Genomic DNA, 20269 nt, shown 5'->3' on the forward strand with positions numbered 1-20269 from the left:
CTAGGACTGACCACAGCAGCCATGATAGTCCTGAACGTGAGAGATACTAGGACTGACCGCAGCAGCCATGATAGTCCCGAATGTGAGAGATACTAGGACTGACCACAGCAGCCATGATAGTCCCGAATGTGAGAGATACTAGGACTGACCACAGCAGCCATGATAGTCCTGAACGTGAGAGATACTAGGACTGACCGCAGCAGCCATGATAGTCCTGAACGTGAGAGATCCTAGGACGGACCTCAGCAGCCATGATAGTCCTGAACGTGAGAGATACTAGGACTGACCGCAGCAGCCATGATAGTCCTGAATGTGGGAGATACTAGGACTGACCGCAGCAGCCATGATAGTCCTGAACGTGAGAGATACTAGGACTGACCGCAGCAGCCATGATAGTCCTGAACGTGAGAGATACTAGGACTGACCGCAGCAGCCATGATAGTCCTGAACGTGAGAGATCCTAGGACGGTCCGCAGCAGCCATGATAGTCCTGGGTGTGAGAGATCCTAGGATGTATATTACATTCATATATACCCTGCACATGTAGAGGCACTTAATATCGTATATACATTTAGTCGTAGACTACTGATTGCCTGCTCTTGACATGTGCATTTATGCACATGTCAAGAGCAGGCAATCAGTATTCTACGACTAAATGTATATACGAGACCCTAGGATGGACCTCAGCAGCCACATGATAGAATTAGATACACAGCTTAGCAGACAGTATCACGTGTTAGGCTTAGATACAGCAGCTTAGAGTACCATATCACATCAGAATTAGGGCTCATGCACACGAACGTGCTTTGGTTCCGCGGATCGGATGCGGATCCATTCACTTCAATGGGGCCATAAAAGATGCGGACAGCACTCTGTGTACTGTTCAGTGTCCCCATCAAAAAAAAAAAAAATAGGAACATGTCCTATTCTTGTCCGTTTTGCGGACAAGAATAGGCATTTCTATAATGGGCCGCCCGTTCTTAGTTTGTGGAACGCACACGGGAGGCATCCATGTTTTGCGGATCCACAATCTGCGCACCGCGAAACACAGCACGTTCGTGGGCATGAGCCCTTAGATACACCAGAAATTATTTGTAATGTTATTTAATGTGGGCGTCGTGCCCATGTGCGGTGTGTATTTCCATCAGAGTTTTTTTAAATCGCCATAATAACCTTAATAATTACCACTGGAGATTTTCATTTTTCTTCAAGATGTTTTTTTTTTTTCCTCTCACGTTCCGGTCCTCAGAGGAGTTCACTGTGTGCCCATCCAGATACTACACGGGGTGCAGCTGCTCAGACTCTCACACATACTGGCATCGCCTCCACTTGGCAATCGTACCAATGTCAATGGGTTGTGGGGTCAGGTGAGGTGCGCCGCCTTATAAAAGCTCTCCGGAGGCAGGGTGTGAGCTGAGACGTCGTTCAGGGGGCAGGATGGCACGACTACTCAACTTCTTGGTTTGGTCCAGCTTTTTGGTGGCTGCCCACGCTGCCACGGTAAGTCAGAGCCTTCACTCTCTCTGCCTAGATATTGCATCCATTTTCCTAATATACTCTGAGATTTTGTTTCCTCACCATTTTCAAGATCTCTGTTTCTCTGTCAGTGAACGGAAACATCTTTGCCTGAAAACAGACCATGTCTGACCGACACAGCTGCAGGACTCGTCACAGTGTATCATACGTTTTCTGTGTCACTTGGACATGATCAGCCTCTGCATGCAAATAAGAATATTTCTATAGGCTGACGGCAAGCAGAGATCTTAATATGTTTACAAAGGCCGGTGCCTTAGTTTTATTTTTATTTTAAATTGAGGACCCACACCACCCTTGCCCATGTGTCTGGACTGAGCTGCAATACCAGACATGGCCATGAGCAAGGGTGGCGCCACAGATCCTCGTGAGTATTCATAGTGCTCACAAGTGACTGATGCGTATTGACCCTCTATTTGCAGCTGGGTGTGGTGCACACAGAAGGAGGATTTGTTGAAGGAACCAGTAAGAAAATTGGCATAATCTCTGCAGATTATATTGATATTTTCAAGGGGATTCCATTTGGCGCTCCGACTAAAATTCTGGAAAAACCTGAAAAGCATCCCGGCTGGTCAGGTACGAATGAATTAGTTTTTATTGTCCGTCTTATAGTAGATATCACCTGTGCAACCTCAGTTCAGACCTACATTTGGTGAATATTTTCGTCACATCATGCCTTCTTCTCTGGTCACAGCCAAAGCTGCAGTCGAATTTGTGCTGGCTGACACATTCTGCATTCTGCTATTTGGATATATTGTCTTGGCTGCACTTTGCAGAATGTAAATCAGCAGAGCGTGTGCATTGCAGACACTGAACAGTCAGGGGTTGTCAGCGTTGTGAATGCAGCTCTGGATGGGACTGGAGTAAAGAAATGACCATGTCTGCAAGGTTATCTAGTGCTCTGTGTAGGATATGAACAGATAGATATTCACAAACTGATTGAATTTGCTTCTTTTCCTCTCTCTAGGAACTCTGAAAACCACCGAATACAAACCTCGCTGCATGCAGTACAACCTCCTCGGGAATGACATTCGTGGAGAAATGGACTGTCTGTACCTGAATATTTGGGTCCCTCAGTCCCGCTCGTCAGGTCAGTGCTATGAGATGGTCATCCACTGTATATATCAGTCATCTGTACAGCTGCAGTTCACATCTTAAAGGGACTGTTCAGTTTAGAAACCCATTAGGTCATTCTGAGGTAACAGAGGGGGGGCACTATTAGGCCCCTTTCAGACGAGCGAGTGTCACGTTCCGGACTCGCAGCTTAACTTCCAGCACTGCCGGGGGTCACATAGCATTATATTGATTTATGATGCTATGTAACCCTTACAGTTCTGGAATGTATTCTGACAGCATTATGTCAGTGTTATCCCATACATTCCAGAACTGTAACGGTTACATAGCATCACTAATCAATATAATGCTATGTGACCCCGGCAGTGCTGGAAGTTCAGGACGGGAGCTGCACTGCGAGTGCGGAGCGTGACACTCGCTCGTCTGAAAGGAGCCTTAAGGATCCTCCATCTTTTGTCTAGACTGGACAGCGGTTACAGAGCGGCTCTTACTCTGGAGGACCAGTCCTGTCTTGCTTTGCACAGACAACCCATTGTTGTGTTGTGTAAGGCTACTTTCACACTAGCATAAATATTTTCCGGTATTGAGATCAGTCATAGGGTCTCAATACTGGGAACAAACACTTCAGCTTTGTCCCCATTCATTGTCAGTGGGGACGAAACGTAACTGAACAGAACAGATGGCTCCAAAATGCATTCCGTTCCGTTTGGTTGCGTTCTCATACTGCTGCGGTTTGCTTTCCGTCATGGGATGCGGAGCAAAACGGATCCGTCATCACCCACAATCATGTAAGTCAATGGGGACGGATCCGTTTTCTCTGACACCATAGAAAACGGATCATTGACTTTCAGTAGTGTTCATGACGGATCCGTCTTGGCAATGTTACAGATAATACAACCGGATCCGTTCATAACGGATGCAGACGGTTGTATTATCAGTAATGGAAGCGTTTATGCTGAACCCTGCCGGATCCAGCAAAAACCCCAGTGTGAAAGTAGCCTTATACCTCATTTCCCCAGTGGTGGTGCTGCAGGAATACTGAACACTTAGGGCTCATGCACACGACCGTATGCCCTCCGAGACATACGGTCTGTGAGCGGGCCATATGTCCCGGAGTGGCATACATTGTGCGCACGGGAGCGCACAGCATCATATGATCTTATGAGTGCAAGACAATAGCCCCGCGGTGCACTCCCGTGCGCACCATGTATGCCACTCTGGGACATATGGCCCGCTCACAGACCGTATGTCTCGGAGGGCATATGGTCGTGTGCATGAGCCCTTACTGCCAGGTTTCCCTGCATTCCCTGATTACAGCTGATCGCTAGGGGTCCCTGCAGGTGGTCATTGTGTGTGTAACTAGTAGGGATTGTCCAAAGCGGAGAACCTCTTTAACCCCTTAAGGACACAGCCTTTTTACACCTTAGGACCAGGCCATTTTTTGCAAATCTGACCAGAGTCCCTTTAAGTGCTGATAACTTTAAAACGCTTTGACTTATCCAGGCCGTTCTGAGATTGTTTTTTCGTCACATATTGTACTTCATGACACTGGTAAAATTAAGTCAAAAAAATTATTTTTTTTGCACCAAAAAATACCTAATTTAACAAAAATTTGGAAAAATTTGCAAATTTCAAAGTTTCAGTTTCTCTACTTCTGTAATACATAGTAATACCCCCCAAAATTGTGATGACTTTACATTCCCCATATGTCTACTTCATGTTTGAATTGTTTTGGGAATGATATTTTATTTTTTGGGGATGTTATAAGGCTTAGAAGTTTAGAAGCAAATCTTGAAATTTTTCAGAAATTTACAAAAACACAATTTTTAGGGACCAGTTCAGGTCTCAAGTCACTTTGCGAGGCTTACATAATAGAAACCACCCAAAAATGACCTCATCTAAGAAACTACACCCCTCAAGGTATTCAAAACTGATTTTGCATACGTTGTTAACCCTTTAGGTGTTGCACAAGAGTTATTGGCAAATGGGGATGAAATTTGAGAATTTCATTTTTTTGTCTAATTTTCCATTTTAACCCATTTTTTCCACTAACAAAGCAAGGGTTAACAGCCAAACAAGACTGTATCTTTATTGCCCTGACTCTGCCGTTTACAGAAACACCCAATATGTGGCTGTAAACTGCTGTACGGGCACACAGCAGGGCGTAGAGTGAAAGGTGCGCCGTTTGGTTTTTGGAAGGCAGATTTTGCTGGACTGTTTTTTTGACACCATGTCCCATTTGAAGCCCCCTGATGCACCCCTAGAGTAGAAACTCCATAAAAGTGACCCCATCTAAGAAACTACACCCCTCAAGGTATTCAAAACTGATTTTACAAACGTTGTTAACCCTTTAGGTGTTGCACAAGATTTAATGGAAAATAGAGATACAATTTCAAAATTTCACTTTTTTGGCAGATTTTCCATTTTAATATTTTTTTTCCAGTTACAAAGCAAGGGTTAACAGTCAAACAAAACTCATTATTTATGGCCCCTGTACGGGCACACGGCAGGGCGCAGAAGGAAAGGAATGCCATACGGTTTTTGGAAGGCAGATTTTGCTGGACTGGTTTTTTTGACACCATGTCCCATTTGAAGCCCCCCTGATGCACCCCTAGAGTAGAAACTCCAGAAAAGTGACCCCATTTTAGAAACTACGGGATAGGGTGGCAGTTTTGTTGGTACTAGTTTAGGGTACATATGATTTTTGGTTGCTCTATATTACACTTTTTGTGCGGCAAGGTAACAAGAAATAGCTTTTTTGGCATCGTTTTTTTTTTTGTTATTTACACCATTCATCTGACAGGTTAGATCATGTGGTAATTTCATAGAGCAGGTTGTCACGGACGCGGCGATACCTAATATGTATACAATTTTTTTAATTTATGTAAGTTTTACCCAATGATTTCATTTTTAAAACAAAAAAAAGTTTTAGTGTCTCCATAGTCTAAGAGCCATAGTTTTTTCAGTTTTTGGGCGATTATCTTAAGTAGGGTTTCATTTTTTGCGGGATGAGATGACGGTTTGATTGTTACAATTTTGGCGTACATGCGACTTTTTTGATCACTTTTATTACCTTTTTTTGGGAAGTAAGGTGGGCAAAATTTCAATTTCATCATAGTTTTTTATTTTTTATTTTTATGGCGTTCACCGTTCGGGTAAAGTAACATGACCTTTTTATAGATCAGGTCGTTACGGACGCGGCGATACCAAACATGTGTAGGGAATTTTATTTTTTTAATCAGTGATAAATGTGTTTTTTGATTTTTACTTTTTTTTCACTTTTTTTTACTTTTTTTTTTACCCAGACCCACTTGGTTCTTGAAGATCCAGTGGGTCTGATGTCTGTATAATACAGTACAGTACAATATATATTGTTCTGTACTGTATTTTACTTACACTGAACAGATCTATGCTTTCAGCATAGATCTGTTCAGCACCATGGACAGCAGGACGCCTGAGCAGGCGTCCTGTTGCCATGGGAACCTTCCCCGTCTGCTCAGAACTTCGCAGACGGGGAAGGGTGAGCACGGGGCTGCGGGGGGCTGTCTGGGGGCTCTCTCCCTCTCTATCGGGGGGCTGCAAAGGCACAGCAGCCCCCCGATCGGAGAGGGAGGGAGCTCCCTCTTACTGTTAACTTTTTCCATACAGCGGTCCGTACGGACCGCTGTATGGAAAGGGTTAAACGGCTGACATCGCATCACCGATGTCAGCCGTTTATACCAGGGTGCCAGCAATGTGCTGGCACCCTGGTATACCCACTTTACACCAACGATTATGCAATGGGAGGCGGGCGGGGGATCGCGATCCCGCCTGCCGCACCGCCCGCCTCCCGCACCGCCCCCACCGCCCGCAACACCCCCCTTGCACCTCCCACCGGGCTAAAATCATTCAGAGGTGCAGGGGGGGGTGATAAATATATATTTCCGCCACACTAAAGTTTCTGATCGCCGCGGTCAGGGACCGAAGCGATCAGAAACTGCAGAAAGCGCAACAAACCGCAGGTCTGAATTGACCTGCGGCTTGTTGCGATCGCGGACATCGGGGGGTCACGGGACCCCCCCGCGCATTTAGCCGAGGTGCCTGCTCAATGATTTGAGCAGGCACCTTGTTCCGATCACAGCCGGCCGCACGGCAGTGATCGGAACAACACATGACGTACCGGTACGTCATGTGTCCTTAAGGACTCGGGAAACATGCCGTACCGATACGTCATGTGTCCTTAAGGGGTTAAACTGAATCCCTTATCCGATCCCCGTGCTGGATTATTGGGCAGTAGTTCCAGTGCAATCAGTTGTGCAGTTTTCTGATATTAGGAGAACCTTTCACACTTGGCTGCACTGCGGACCGCAGCTTCCCTCTTAGGCAGGGCCTGATGTACACAGTACATGTCTTAGGATGCATATCAGCAGAGGATGTTCTGTGCAGACACTGAACCAGCAGGGTGAGGTGCTAGTTATCAGAAAACCGCCAGCATTATGAATGCAGCTCTGGAGCACCAATCATTATATATCCTCTTACATTTAGTGTCAACCAAATTACCCGTCATGATCTGGATTTACGGGGGAGCGTTTCTACTTGGAGGCGGTCAAGGGGCCAACTTCTTGGACAATTACCTGTATGACGGGGAGGAGCTAGCCCTGCGAGGAAAAGTCATTGTGGTGACCTTCAACTACCGTGTGGGGGCCCTGGGATTCCTCAGCACCGGAGACGCCAACTTACCTGGTGAGACTTCTCCTTCATTACGATTATGTCTTAAGATCCTAATGCACGGACTGGTTGCTGCATTTCATGGTGGGATGTTTAATTAGGACCCACTGTGGGTTGTCAGCGCTTCTTAAAGCAGCGCCACACCTGTCCATAGGTGACGTGTGGTATTGCAGCCCACTTCCATTCACTTCAGTGGAGCCGAGGTGCGTGCAGTACCGGACACAACCCGCTGGACAGGTGTGGAAAAAAGCAGCCACTTCTTTTTTAAATCTTGGACAATCCCTTTAACCTTATTGAAGTCCTATGTTTATCCTTCAGGAAACTATGCTCTGTGGGATCAGCATTTCGCCATTGCATGGGTGAAGAGGAACATTATTGCCTTCGGAGGAGACCCCGATAACATCACCCTCTTTGGGGAGTCAGCTGGGGCCGCCAGTGTGTCCCTACAGGTAACAGGTTAAGTAAGAACTTAAAGGGATTATCCAGGAATAGAAAAAAACATTTTTTAAAGAAACCACACCACTCCTGGGTTGGGTGTGATACTGCAGCTCAACCCCATTCAGATAATTGGTGCCAAGCTGCAATACCAAACACAACCCATGGACAGGTGTTGTGCTGTTTTTGGAAGAAAATACATTTAATTATTCCAGTAATATAGTAGCAGAGGGCGGTATTAACCGCAGGGTAAAATCATAGATTTGGTTGCTTTCTGTGTGTCGAAACCATTATTTAGTACAGAGCAGCGCGCCCCTGTTAGCTGCATGTTGTCACCACTAGGGGGTGATCTGTACACCAGCTAGATCATTGAGCACCGAATATAGGTCGCCCCTATCTGTGGCAACAGGACGCAACAAGTTTGTGTGTGGAGACTAGAAGATTGCAGGGGCTGTATGAGTGTGTAATACTGATATCAGCCGTTTGAAGAGGCTGCGGCGTGAGTGCCGAGGCTTCCTCGCAGTGTACCAACACAGCGCCATCCGTTGGATAGAGGCTGTTCTTAGTATTGCAGCTCAACCACATTCACATGAATGAGACTGAGCTGCTTGTAGGCCATGTGAGCGATGAATGTGAAGTTACCGACCTAGGAAATGTCTGTGGTGCTCCATTTCTTAAAACAACTAATCGGCGGGGGTGCTGGGAGTCGGACCCCCACTGATTAAACACTTGGGCAACCCCTTTAAAGGGCTTCTGTCACGCCACAAAAGTCATATATTTTTTTTGGATAGTTACATTCCTTATAGCGCGATATAGGAGAATATAATCTTGTCACTTACTTTCATGCGGCCGTTTCTTTAGAAAACGAAGTTTTATAATTTGTAAATCCGGTCTCTACCAGCAAGTAGGGCGTCTACTTGCTGGTAGCCGCAGCAGAAAACCGCCCCCTCGCCGTGTTGATTGACAGGGCCAGCTGTGATCTCCTCCTCCGGCCGGCCCTGTCAGTAATTCAAAAATCGCGCGCCTCTGTTCATTCGGCGCAGGCGCTCTGAGATGAGGAGGCTCGTCTCCTCAGCACTCCCTCAGTGCGCCTGCGCCGATGACATCACCGAAAGAGAAGACGTCATCGGCGCAGGCGCACTGAGGGAGTTCTGAGGAGACGAGCCTCCTCATCTCAGAGCGCCTGCGCCGAATGAACAGAAGCGCGCGATTTTTGAAATACTGACAGGGCCGGCCGGAGGAGGAGATCACAGCTGGCCCTGTCAATCAACACGGCGAGGGGGCGGTTTTCTGCTGCGGCTACCAGCAAGTAGACGCCCTACTTGCTGGTAGAGACCGGATTTACAAATTATAAAACTTCGTTTTCTAAAGAAACGGCCGCATGAAAGTAAGTGACAAGATTATATTCTCCTATATCGCGCTATAAGGAATGTAACTATCCAAAAAAAATATATGACTTTTGTGGGGTGACAGAAACCCTTTAATGCTGTCTGCCATCAAGAATATAAGGGAAATGCTGCAGGTGATTGATGTTGCATGGGAACAAAAAGTACCGGTTAAATCAAAAGCTAGTGCAGGAGCTGAACATGTGCTTCATCCTGCAGTCCAAGCCCCCAGATGACCTTTGTCATGGTGGTCCGGACTTCATGGCAGACATGTCTATCCTTTATTAAAGGCCCATGTACTGGTATCTCGTATCTAACCTTGTCTTTCCTGTCCTTGAACCAGACTCTGACTCCTTACAATGTGGGATTGATCAAGCGGGCTATCAGCCAGAGCGGGGTAGGACTGTGCCCATGGGCTATACAGCGAAATCCTCTCGTGTGGTCCAAACAAGTGAGTGCATATCCTACCGAATTATCCAATTGCTGGCACTTTTCAGTACTTTTTTCATGTAGCTGGACCAAATCATTTTTGGTTTGTGATTGATCTCTTCATTGCAGGTGGCTTCAAAACTTGGATGCCCTGTGAATGACACTGCGGCCATGGCGAAATGCTTGAAACAGACTGACCCAAAAGCTGTCACCCTGGCTCTTCAACTGCAACTGACCAACCTAGACAGTGAGAATACAGTGCACCTTACACCTGTACACTGCGCAGGCAGCCAAAAGACCCAGACACACTGATACTCGGGGTACAGGATAATGACGCGCTGACACTCGGGGTACAGGGTAATGACGCGCTGACACTCGGGGTACAGGGTAATGACACCCTGACACTCTGGGTACAGGATAATGACACGCTGACACTCGGGGTACAGGGTAATGACACCCTGACACTCGGGGTACAGGATAATGACTCGCTGACACTCGGGGTACAGGGTAATGACACCCTGACACTCTGGGTACAGGGTAATGACACCCTGACACTCTGGGTACAGGGTAATGACACCCTGACACTCTGGGTACAGGGTAATGACACCCTGACACTCGGGGTACAGGGTAATGACACCCTGACACTCGGGGTACAGGGTAATGACACCCTGACACTCGGGGTACAGGGTAATGACACCCTGACACTCGGGGTACAGGGTAATGACACCCTGACACTCGGGGTACAGGGTAATGACACCCTGACACTCGGGGTACAGGGTAATGACACCCTGACACTCGGGGTACAGGGTAATGACACCCTGACACTCGGGGTACAGGGTAATGACACCCTGACACTCGGGGTACAGGGTAATGACACCCTGACACTCGGGGTACAGGGTAATGACACCCTGACACTCGGGGTACAGGGTAATGACACCCTGACACTCGGGGTACAGGGTAATGACACCCTGACACTCGGGGTACAGGGTAATGACACCCTGACACTCGGGGTACAGGGTAATGACACCCTGACACTCGGGGTACAGGATAATGACACCCTGACACTCGGGGTACAGGATAATGACACCCTGACACTCGGGGTACAGGATAATGACACGCTGACACTCGGGGTACAGGGTAATGACACGCTGACACTCGGGGTACAGGGTAATGACACCCTGACACTCGGGGTACAGGGTAATGACACCCTGACACTCGGGGTACAGGAAAATGACACGCTGACACTCGGGGTACGGGATAATGACACGCTGACACTCGGGGTACAGGGTAATGACACGCTGACACTCGGGGTACAGGGTAATGACACCCTGACACTCGGGGTACAGGGTAATGACACCCTGACACTCGGGGTACAGGGTAATGACACCCTGACACTCGGGGTACAGGGTAATGACACCCTGACACTCGGGGTACAGGGTAATGACACCCTGACACTCGGGGTACAGGATAATGACACGCTGACACTCGGGGTACAGGATAATGACACGCTGACACTCTGGGTACAGGATAATGACACGCTGACACTCGGGGTACAGGATAATGACACGCTGACACTCGGGGTACAGGGTAATGAAACGCTGACACTCGGGGTACAGGGTAATGAAACGCTGACACTCGGGGTACAGGGTAATGACACCCTGACACTCGGGGTACAGGGTAATGACACTCGGGGTACAGGATAATGACACGCTGACACTCGGGGTACAGGGTAATGACACCCTGACACTCGGGGTACAGGGTAATGACACGCTGACACTCGGGGTACAGGGTAATGACACCCTGACACTCGGTGTACAGGATAATGACACGCTGACACTCGGGGTACAGGGTAATGACACTGACACTCTGGGTACAGGATAATGACACGCTGACACTCGGGGTACAGGGTAATGACACGCTGACACTCGGGGTACAGGATAATCTACATGGATTAGGATTCCAGACTGAATTGGTTTCACTTCTCCATGGGCTTCTCCCTCCAGACCCCTTGGTGCACTATCTGCCCTTCACCCCCGTCATCGATGGAGACTTCATTCCAGACGAGCCCAGAAATCTCTTCGGCAATGCTGCCAATGTGGACTATCTCGCTGGAGTCAACAACATGGATGGACATCTTTTCGCCGGCATTGATTTACCAAACATTAACAGACCCCTCCAAAGGGTGACAGCGTGAGTGTCTGATGTCCCCTGTACATGGTTATTAATGTCAGGGGTTTCTGTTCAGTTTGTTGTCTGGTCACATCGCAGCTGGTGATCTAATGGAGATTCTCCAACAGGGAGGAGGTGCAGAAGCTGGTGCAATCGCTGACCATTACTAACGACACTGCTGCCATAGACATGGCCTATAACCTGTATACACAGGCCTGGGGAACCAACCCCGATCAGGAGATCATAAAGAAGACCGTGGTCGACCTGGAGACTGACTACATCTTTCTGGTCCCAACTCAAGAAGCTCTAGCACTTCACTACCAGCATGCTCAGTAAGTGTCCCTACTAGGTCTATAGTTATATACAGGAGATACCCAGGTCATACCAGCATGATCCATATCACTGTGTACAAGAAAATGCATAACTTATACCAGCTGTACATATATAATTATATACAGGAGATGCCCAGGTTTTACCAGCTGTACATATATAATTATATACAGGAGATGCCCAGGTTATACCAGCTGTACATATATAATTATATACAGGAGATACCCAGGTTTTACCAGCTGTAAATATATAATTATATACAGGAGATGCCCGGGTTATACCAGCTGTACATATATCATTATATACAGGAGATGCCCAGGTTATACCAGCTGTACATATATCATTATATACAGGAGATGCCCAGGTTATACCAGCTGTACATATATAATTATATACAGGAGAGGCCCAGGTTATACCAGCTGTACATATATAATTATATACAGGAGATGCCCAGGTTATACCAGCTGTACATATATAATTATCTACAGGAGATGCCCAGGTTATACCAGCTGTACATATATAATTATCTACAGGAGATGCCCAGGTTATACCAGCTGTACATATATATATATATACAGGAGATGCCCAGGTTATACCAGCTGTACATATATAATTATCTACAGGAGATACCCAGGTTATACCAGCTGTACATATATAATTATATACAGGAGATGCCCAGGTTCTAGCAGCTGTACATATATAATTATATACAGGAGATGCCCAGGTTATACCAGCTGTACATATATAATTATATACAGGAGATGCCCAGGTTATACCAGCTGTACATATATAATTATATACAGGAGATGCCCAGGTTATACCAGCTGTACTTATATAATTATATACAGGAGATGCCCAGGTTATACCAGCTGCACATGTATAACTATATACAGGAGATGCCCAGGTTATACCAGCTGTACATATATAATTATATACAGGAGATGCCCGGGTTATACCAGCATGCGCCATATCACTATATATAAGAAGATGTATAACTTATACCAGCTGTACATATAAAATTATATACAGAAGATACCCAGGTTATACCAGCTGTACATATATAATTATATACAGGAGATGCCCAGGTTATACCAGCTGTACATATATAATTATATACAGGAGATACCCAGGTTATACCAGCTGTACATATATAATTATATACAGGAGATGCCCAGGTTCTACCAGCTGTACATATATAATTATATACAGGAGATACCCAGGTTATACCAGCTGTACATATATAATTATATACAGGAGAGGCCCAGGTTATACCAGCTGTACATATATAATTATATACAGGAGATGCCCAGGTTATACCAGCTGTACATATATAATTATCTACAGGAGATGCCCAGGTTATACCAGCTGTACATATATAATTATCTACAGGAGATGCCCAGGTTATACCAGCTGTACATATATATATATATACAGGAGATGCCCAGGTTATACCAGCTGTACATATATAATTATCTACAGGAGATACCCAGGTTATACCAGCTGTACATATATAATTATATACAGGAGATGCCCAGGTTCTACCAGCTGTACATATATAATTATATACAGGAGATGCCCAGGTTATACCAGCTGTACATATATAATTATATACAGGAGATGCCCAGGTTATACCAGCTGTACATATATAATTATATACAGGAGATGCCCAGGTTATACCAGCTGTACTTATATAATTATATACAGGAGATGCCCAGGTTATACCAGCTGCACATGTATAACTATATACAGGAGATGCCCAGGTTATACCAGCTGTACATATATAATTATATACAGGAGATGCCCGGGTTATACCAGCATGCGCCATATCACTATATATAAGAAGATGTATAACTTATACCAGCTGTACATATAAAATTATATACAGAAGATACCCAGGTTATACCAGCTGTACATATATAATTATATACAGGAGATGCCCAGGTTATACCAGCTGTACATATATAATTATATACAGGAGATACGCAGGTTATACCAGCTGTACATATATAATTATATACAGGAGATGCCCAGGTTCTACCAGCTGTACATATATAATTATATACAGGAGATGCCCAGGTTATACCAGCTGTACATATATAATTATATACAGGAGATGCCCAGGTTCTACCAGCTGTACATATATAATTATATACAGGAGATACCCAGGTTATACCAGCTGTACATATATAATTATATACAGGAGAGGCCCAGGTTATACCAGCTGTACATATATAATTATATACAGGAGATGCCCAGGTTATACCAGCTGTACATATATAATTATCTACAGGAGATGCCCAGGTTATACCAGCTGTACATATATAATTATCTACAGGAGATGCCCAGGTTATACCAGCTGTACATATATATATATATACAGGAGATGCCCAGGTTATACCAGCTGTACATATATAATTATCTACAGGAGATACCCAGGTTATACCAGCTGTACATATATAATTATATACAGGAGATGCCCAGGTTCTACCAGCTGTACATATATAATTATATACAGGAGATGCCCAGGTTATACCAGCTGTACATATATAATTATATACAGGAGATGCCCAGGTTATACCAGCTGTACATATATAATTATATACAGGAGATGCCCAGGTTATACCAGCTGTACTTATATAATTATATACAGGAGATGCCCAGGTTATACCAGCTGCACATGTATAACTATATACAGGAGATGCCCAGGTTATACCAGCTGTACATATATAATTATATACAGGAGATGCCCGGGTTATACCAGCATGCGCCATATCACTATATATAAGAAGATGTATAACTTATACCAGCTGTACATATAAAATTATATACAGAAGATACCCAGGTTATACCAGCTGTACATATATAATTATATACAGGAGATGCCCAGGTTATACCAGCTGTACATATATAATTATATACAGGAGATACGCAGGTTATACCAGCTGTACATATATAATTATATACAGGAGATGCCCAGGTTCTACCAGCTGTACATATATAATTATATACAGGAGATGCCCAGGTTATACCAGCTGTACATATATATTTATATACAGGAGATGCCCAGGTTATACCAGCTGTACATATATAATTATATACAGGAGATGCCCAGGTTATACCAGCTGTACAGATATAATTATATACAGGAGACGCCCAGGTTATACCAGCCTGCTCCATATCACTATGGTGGTTATATAATATGTTACATGTGCGGCTTGTTGTTTTTATTAAATATTGTTTCTGGTTTTAGGAACGCCAAGACGTACAGCTATCTGTTCTCTCATCCCACACGTATGCCCGTATACCCGAGCTGGGTTGGAGCTGATCACGCAGATGACCTCCAGTACATGTTTGGCAAACCATTCAGAAATCCATTGGCCTACAGACCCCAGGACAGGGACGTCTCTGAGGCCATGATGGCTTACTGGACCAACTTTGCTGCAACTGGGTAAGAGAAGTGTTCATCAATGAGCATTGCCCCTGTTATCAGCCATTTCAGGGGAGAGGATGACTGTAGGACAGGAGAATACAGTCTATTGCCCCCTGTTATCAGCCATTTCAGGGGAGAGGATGACTGTAGGACAGGAGAATACAGTCTATTGCCCCCTGTTATCAGCCATTTCAGGGGAGAGGATGACTGTAGGACAGGAGAATACAGTCTATTGCTCCCTGTTATCAGACATTTCAGGGGAGAGGATGACTGTAGGACAGGAGAATACAGTCTATTGCCCCCTGTTATCAGCCATTTCAGGGGAGAGGATGACTGTAGGACAGGAGAATACAGTCTATTGCCCCCTGTTATCAGCCATTTCAGGGGAGAGGATGACTGTAGGACAGGAGAATACAGTCTATTGCCCCTGTTATCAGCCATTTCAGGGGAGAGGATGACTGTAGGACAGGAGAATACAGTCTATTGCCCCCTGTTATCAGCCATTTCAGGGGAGAGGATGACTGTAGGACAGGAGAATACAGTCTATTGCTCCCCGTTATCAGCCATTTCAGGGGAGAGGATGACTGTAGGACAGGAGAATACAGTCTATTGCCCCCTGTTATCAGCCATTTCAGGGGAGAGGATGACTGTAGGACAGGAGAATACAGTCTATTGCCCCTGTTATCAGCCATTTCAGGGGAGAGGATGACTGTAGGACAGGAGAATACAGTCTATTGCCCCCTGTTATCAGCCATTTCAGGGGAGAGGATGACTGTAGGACAGGAGAATACAGTCTATTGCCCCCTGTTATCAGCCATTTCAGAGGAGAGGACGACTGTAGGACAGGAGAATACAGTCTATTGCTCCCTGTTATCAGCCATTTCAGAGGAGAGGATGACTGTAGGACAGGAGAATACAGTCTATTGCTCCCTGTTATCAGCCATTTCAGGGGAGAGGATGACTGTAGGACAGGAGAATACAGTCTATTGCTTCCTGTTATCAGCCATTTCAGGGGAGAGGATGACTGTAGGACAGGAGAATACAGTCTATTGCCACCTGTTATCAGCCATTTCAGGGGGGAGGATGACTGTAGGACAGGAGAATACAGTGTATTGCCCCCTGTTATCAGCCATTTCAGGGGGGAGGATGACTGTAGGACAGGAGAATACAGTCTATTGCCCCTGTTATCAGCCATTTCAGGGGAGAGGATGACTGTAGTACAGGAGAATACAGTCTATTGCTCCCTGTTATCAGCCATTTCAGGGGAGAGGATGACTGTAGGACAGGAGAATACAGTCTATTGCTCCCTGTTATCAGCCATTTCAGGGGAGAGGATGACTGTAGGACAGGAGAATACAGTCTATTGCTCCCTGTTATCAGCCATTTCAGGGGAGAGGATGACTGTAGGACAGGAGAATACAGTCTATTGCTCCCTGTTATCAGCCATTTCAGGGGAGAGGATGACTGTAGGACAGGAGAATACAGTCTATTGCCCCCTGTTATCAGCCATTTCAGAGGAGAGGATGACTGTAGGACAGGAGAATACAGTCTATTGCCCCCTGTTATCAGACATTTCAGGGGAGAGGATGACTGTAGGACAGGAGAATACAGTCTATTGCTCCCTGTTATCAGCCATTTCAGGGGGGAGGATGACTGTAGGACAGGAGAATACAGTGTATTGCCCCCTGTTATCAGCCATTTCAGGGGGGAGGATGACTGTAGGACAGGAGAATACAGTCTATTGCCCCTGTTATCAGCCATTTCAGGGGGGAGGATGACTAGTACAGGAGAATACAGTCTATTGCTCCCTGTTATCAGCCATTTCAGGGGAGAGGATGACTGTAGGACAGGAGAATACAGTCTATTGCCCCCTGTTATCAGCCATTTCAGGGGGAGAGGATGACTGTAGGACAGGAGAATACAGTCTATTGCCCCCTGTTATCAGCCATTTCAGAGGAGAGGATGACTGTAGGACAGGAGAATACAGTCTATTGCCCCCTGTTATCAGCCATTTCAGGGGAGAGGATGACTGTAGGACAGGAGAATACAATCTATTGCTCCCTGTTATCAGCCATTTCAGGGGAGAGGATGACTGTAGGACAGGAGAATACAGTCTATTGCTCCCTGTTATCAGCCATTTCAGGGGAGAGGATGACTGTAGGACAGGAGAATACAGTCTATTGTCCCCTGTTATGAGCTGTGTCAGGGGAGAGGATGACTGTAGGACAGGAGAATACAATCTATTGCTCCCTGTTATCAGCCATTTCAGGGGAGAGGATGACTGTAGGACAGGAGAATACAGTCTATTGCCCCCTGTTATCAGCCATTTCAGGGGAGAGGATGACTGTAGGACAGGAGAATACAGTCTATTGCTACCTGTTATCAGCCATTTCAGGGGGGAGGATGACTGTAGGACAGGAGAATACAGTGTATTGCCCCCTGTTATCAGCCATTTCAGGGGGGAGGATGACTGTAGGACAGGAGAATACAGTCTATTGCCCCTGTTATCAGCCATTTCAGGGGAGAGGATGACTGTAGTACAGGAGAATACAGTCTATTGCTCCCTGTTATCAGCCATTTCAGGGGAGAGGATGACTGTAGGACAGGAGAATACAGTCTATTGCCCCCTGTTATCAGCCATTTCAGGGGGGAGGATGACTGTAGGACAGGAGAATGCAATCTATTGCCCCCTGTTATCAGCCATTTCAGGGGAGAGGATGACTGTAGGACAGGAGAATACAGTCTATTGCCCCCCGTTATCAGCCATTTCAGGGGAGAGGATGACTGTAGGACAGGAGAATACAGTCTATTGCCCCCTGTTATCAGCCATTTCAGGGGAGAGGATGACTGTAGGACAGGAGAATACAGTCTATTGCTCCCTGTTATCAGCCATTTCAGGGGAGAGGATGACTGTAGGACAGGAGAATACAGTCTATTGCCCCCTGTTATCAGCCATTTCAGCGGAGAGGATGACTGTAGGACAGGAGAATACAGTCTATTGCCCCCTGTTATCAGCCATTTCAGGGGAGAGGATGACTGTAGGACAGGAGAATACAGTCTATTGCTCCCTGTTATCAGCCATTTCAGGGGAGAGGATGACTGTAGGACAGGAGAATACAGTCTATTGCTCCCTGTTATCAGCCATTTCAGGGGAGAGGATGACTGTAGGACAGGAGAATACAGTCTATTGCCCCCTGTTATCAGCCATTTCAGGGGAGAGGATGACTGTAGGACAGGAGAATACAGTCTATTGCCCCCTGTTATCAGCCATTTCAGGGGAGAGGATGACTGTAGGACAGGAGAATACAGTCTATTGCTCCCTGTTATCAGCCATTTCAGAGGAGAGGATGACTGTAGGACAGGAGAATACAGTCTATTGCCCCCTGTTATCAGCCATTTCAGGGGAGAGGATGACTGTAGGACAGGAGAATACAGTCTATTGCTCCCTGTTATCAGCCATTTCAGGGGAGAGGATGACTGTAGGACAGGAGAATACAATCTATTGCCCCCTGTTATCAGCCATTTCAGGGGAGAGGATGACTGTAGGACAGGAGAATACAGTCTATTGCTCCCTGTTATCAGCCATTTCAGGGGAGAGGATGACTGTAGGACAGGAGAATACAGTCTATTGCCCCCTGTTATCAGCCATTTCAGGGGAGAGGATGACTGTAGGACAGGAGAATACAGTCTATTGCCCCTGTTATCAGCCATTTCAGGGGAGAGGATGACTGTAGGACAGGAGAATACAGTCTATTGCCCCCTGTTATCAGCCATTTCAGAGGAGAGGATGACTGTAGGACAGGAGAATACAGTCTATTGCCCCCTGTTATCAGCCATTTCAGGGGAGAGGATGACTGTAGGACAGGAGAATACAGTATATTGCTCTCTGTTATCAGCCATTTCAGGGGAGAGGATGACTGTAGGACAGGAGAATACAGTCTATTGCCCCCTGTTATCAGCCATTTCAGGGGGGAGGATGACTGTAGGACAGGAGAATACAATCTATTGCCCGCTGTTATCACTACACTTATCACCAGTGCGGAGGATCTGCACATTTTGGGTTAGTGGCTCTTTAAGTAAAGGAACACTCTGCAGTCTATATAGGAGGCGCTTCAGAACTAAACACAAAACCTGCAGCCAGATTTTCATTCTTTTTTGTTTTTTTCTTGCACAGAGATCCAAGCAATGGAAACTCTAAGGTGCCCACTCCTTGGTTAGTCTACAACACCCTGAATGGACAATACCTGGAATTCACCAAGAAGATCACGAATAAATCCATGAAACAGGACCTGCGCTCCCCTTACGTCAGGTTTTGGGTCACCACCTTCCGCAATCTTCCCAACCCATAACCGAAGATCGGAGATTGGGGGTTGTACACACAGTCTCCGCAGGGGGCGCTATCATGGGGCGGTTACTTGTCACCCAAGTGCTCCTTTAAACCTCCTGATTTTTGTATGACTGCTATTCTGAATTAAAATGCACATCTCAATAAACCCTTCTGTTTGTTTTTTTAAATCTTTTTTACGTCTATTTAAAGGTACAGAAAAAAGTGTCATTAAAAAACCATTAATTTTAATATATTGCAATTTTTCTCCTGGCCACTAGATGTCAGCAGAACAGGACACTGACCCTCTCTCGCTTTTCAGCTGTGCTGTGAAGTTACATCCTATTAGAAATGTCCTGTATTACTAGTAGGCAGAGGTCTATTAAAAATGGGGTTCATGGATTCAGTATTGACTTGCTGTCAAGTAGGAAAACCCATTGTCATCCACCCCAT

The 20269-nt window shown here is 45.8% G+C and overlaps 2 protein-coding genes across 2 annotated transcripts in view; both read left to right on the top strand.

Annotated features, from left to right (window-relative positions):
• The window catches only part of GTF3C5 (general transcription factor IIIC subunit 5), an 18779-nt gene extending 17410 nt beyond the window's left edge, over positions 1-1369 (top strand). Inside the window, exon 12 of the transcript XR_005780734.1 lies at positions 1250-1369. The gene's annotated coding sequence lies outside the window, so the exon portion shown is untranslated. The remainder of the gene's footprint in view (positions 1-1249) is intronic.
• On the top strand, positions 1362-19979 carry LOC121009290 (bile salt-activated lipase-like). Its single transcript, XM_040442302.1, has 11 exons — positions 1362-1500; positions 1956-2109; positions 2501-2623; positions 7132-7329; positions 7633-7763; positions 9478-9585; positions 9693-9810; positions 11567-11753; positions 11861-12064; positions 15313-15510; positions 19667-19979. The coding sequence occupies exons 1-11, from the start codon at positions 1438-1440 to the stop codon at positions 19839-19841; spliced, it is 1659 nt and encodes a 552-aa protein (XP_040298236.1). The 5' UTR covers positions 1362-1437; the 3' UTR covers positions 19842-19979.
• Positions 19980-20269: the final 290 nt, after the last annotated feature.

This window comes from Bufo bufo, chromosome 8 (genome assembly GCF_905171765.1).
Source record: "Bufo bufo chromosome 8, aBufBuf1.1, whole genome shotgun sequence".
Lineage (NCBI taxonomy): Eukaryota > Metazoa > Chordata > Amphibia > Anura > Bufonidae > Bufo > Bufo bufo.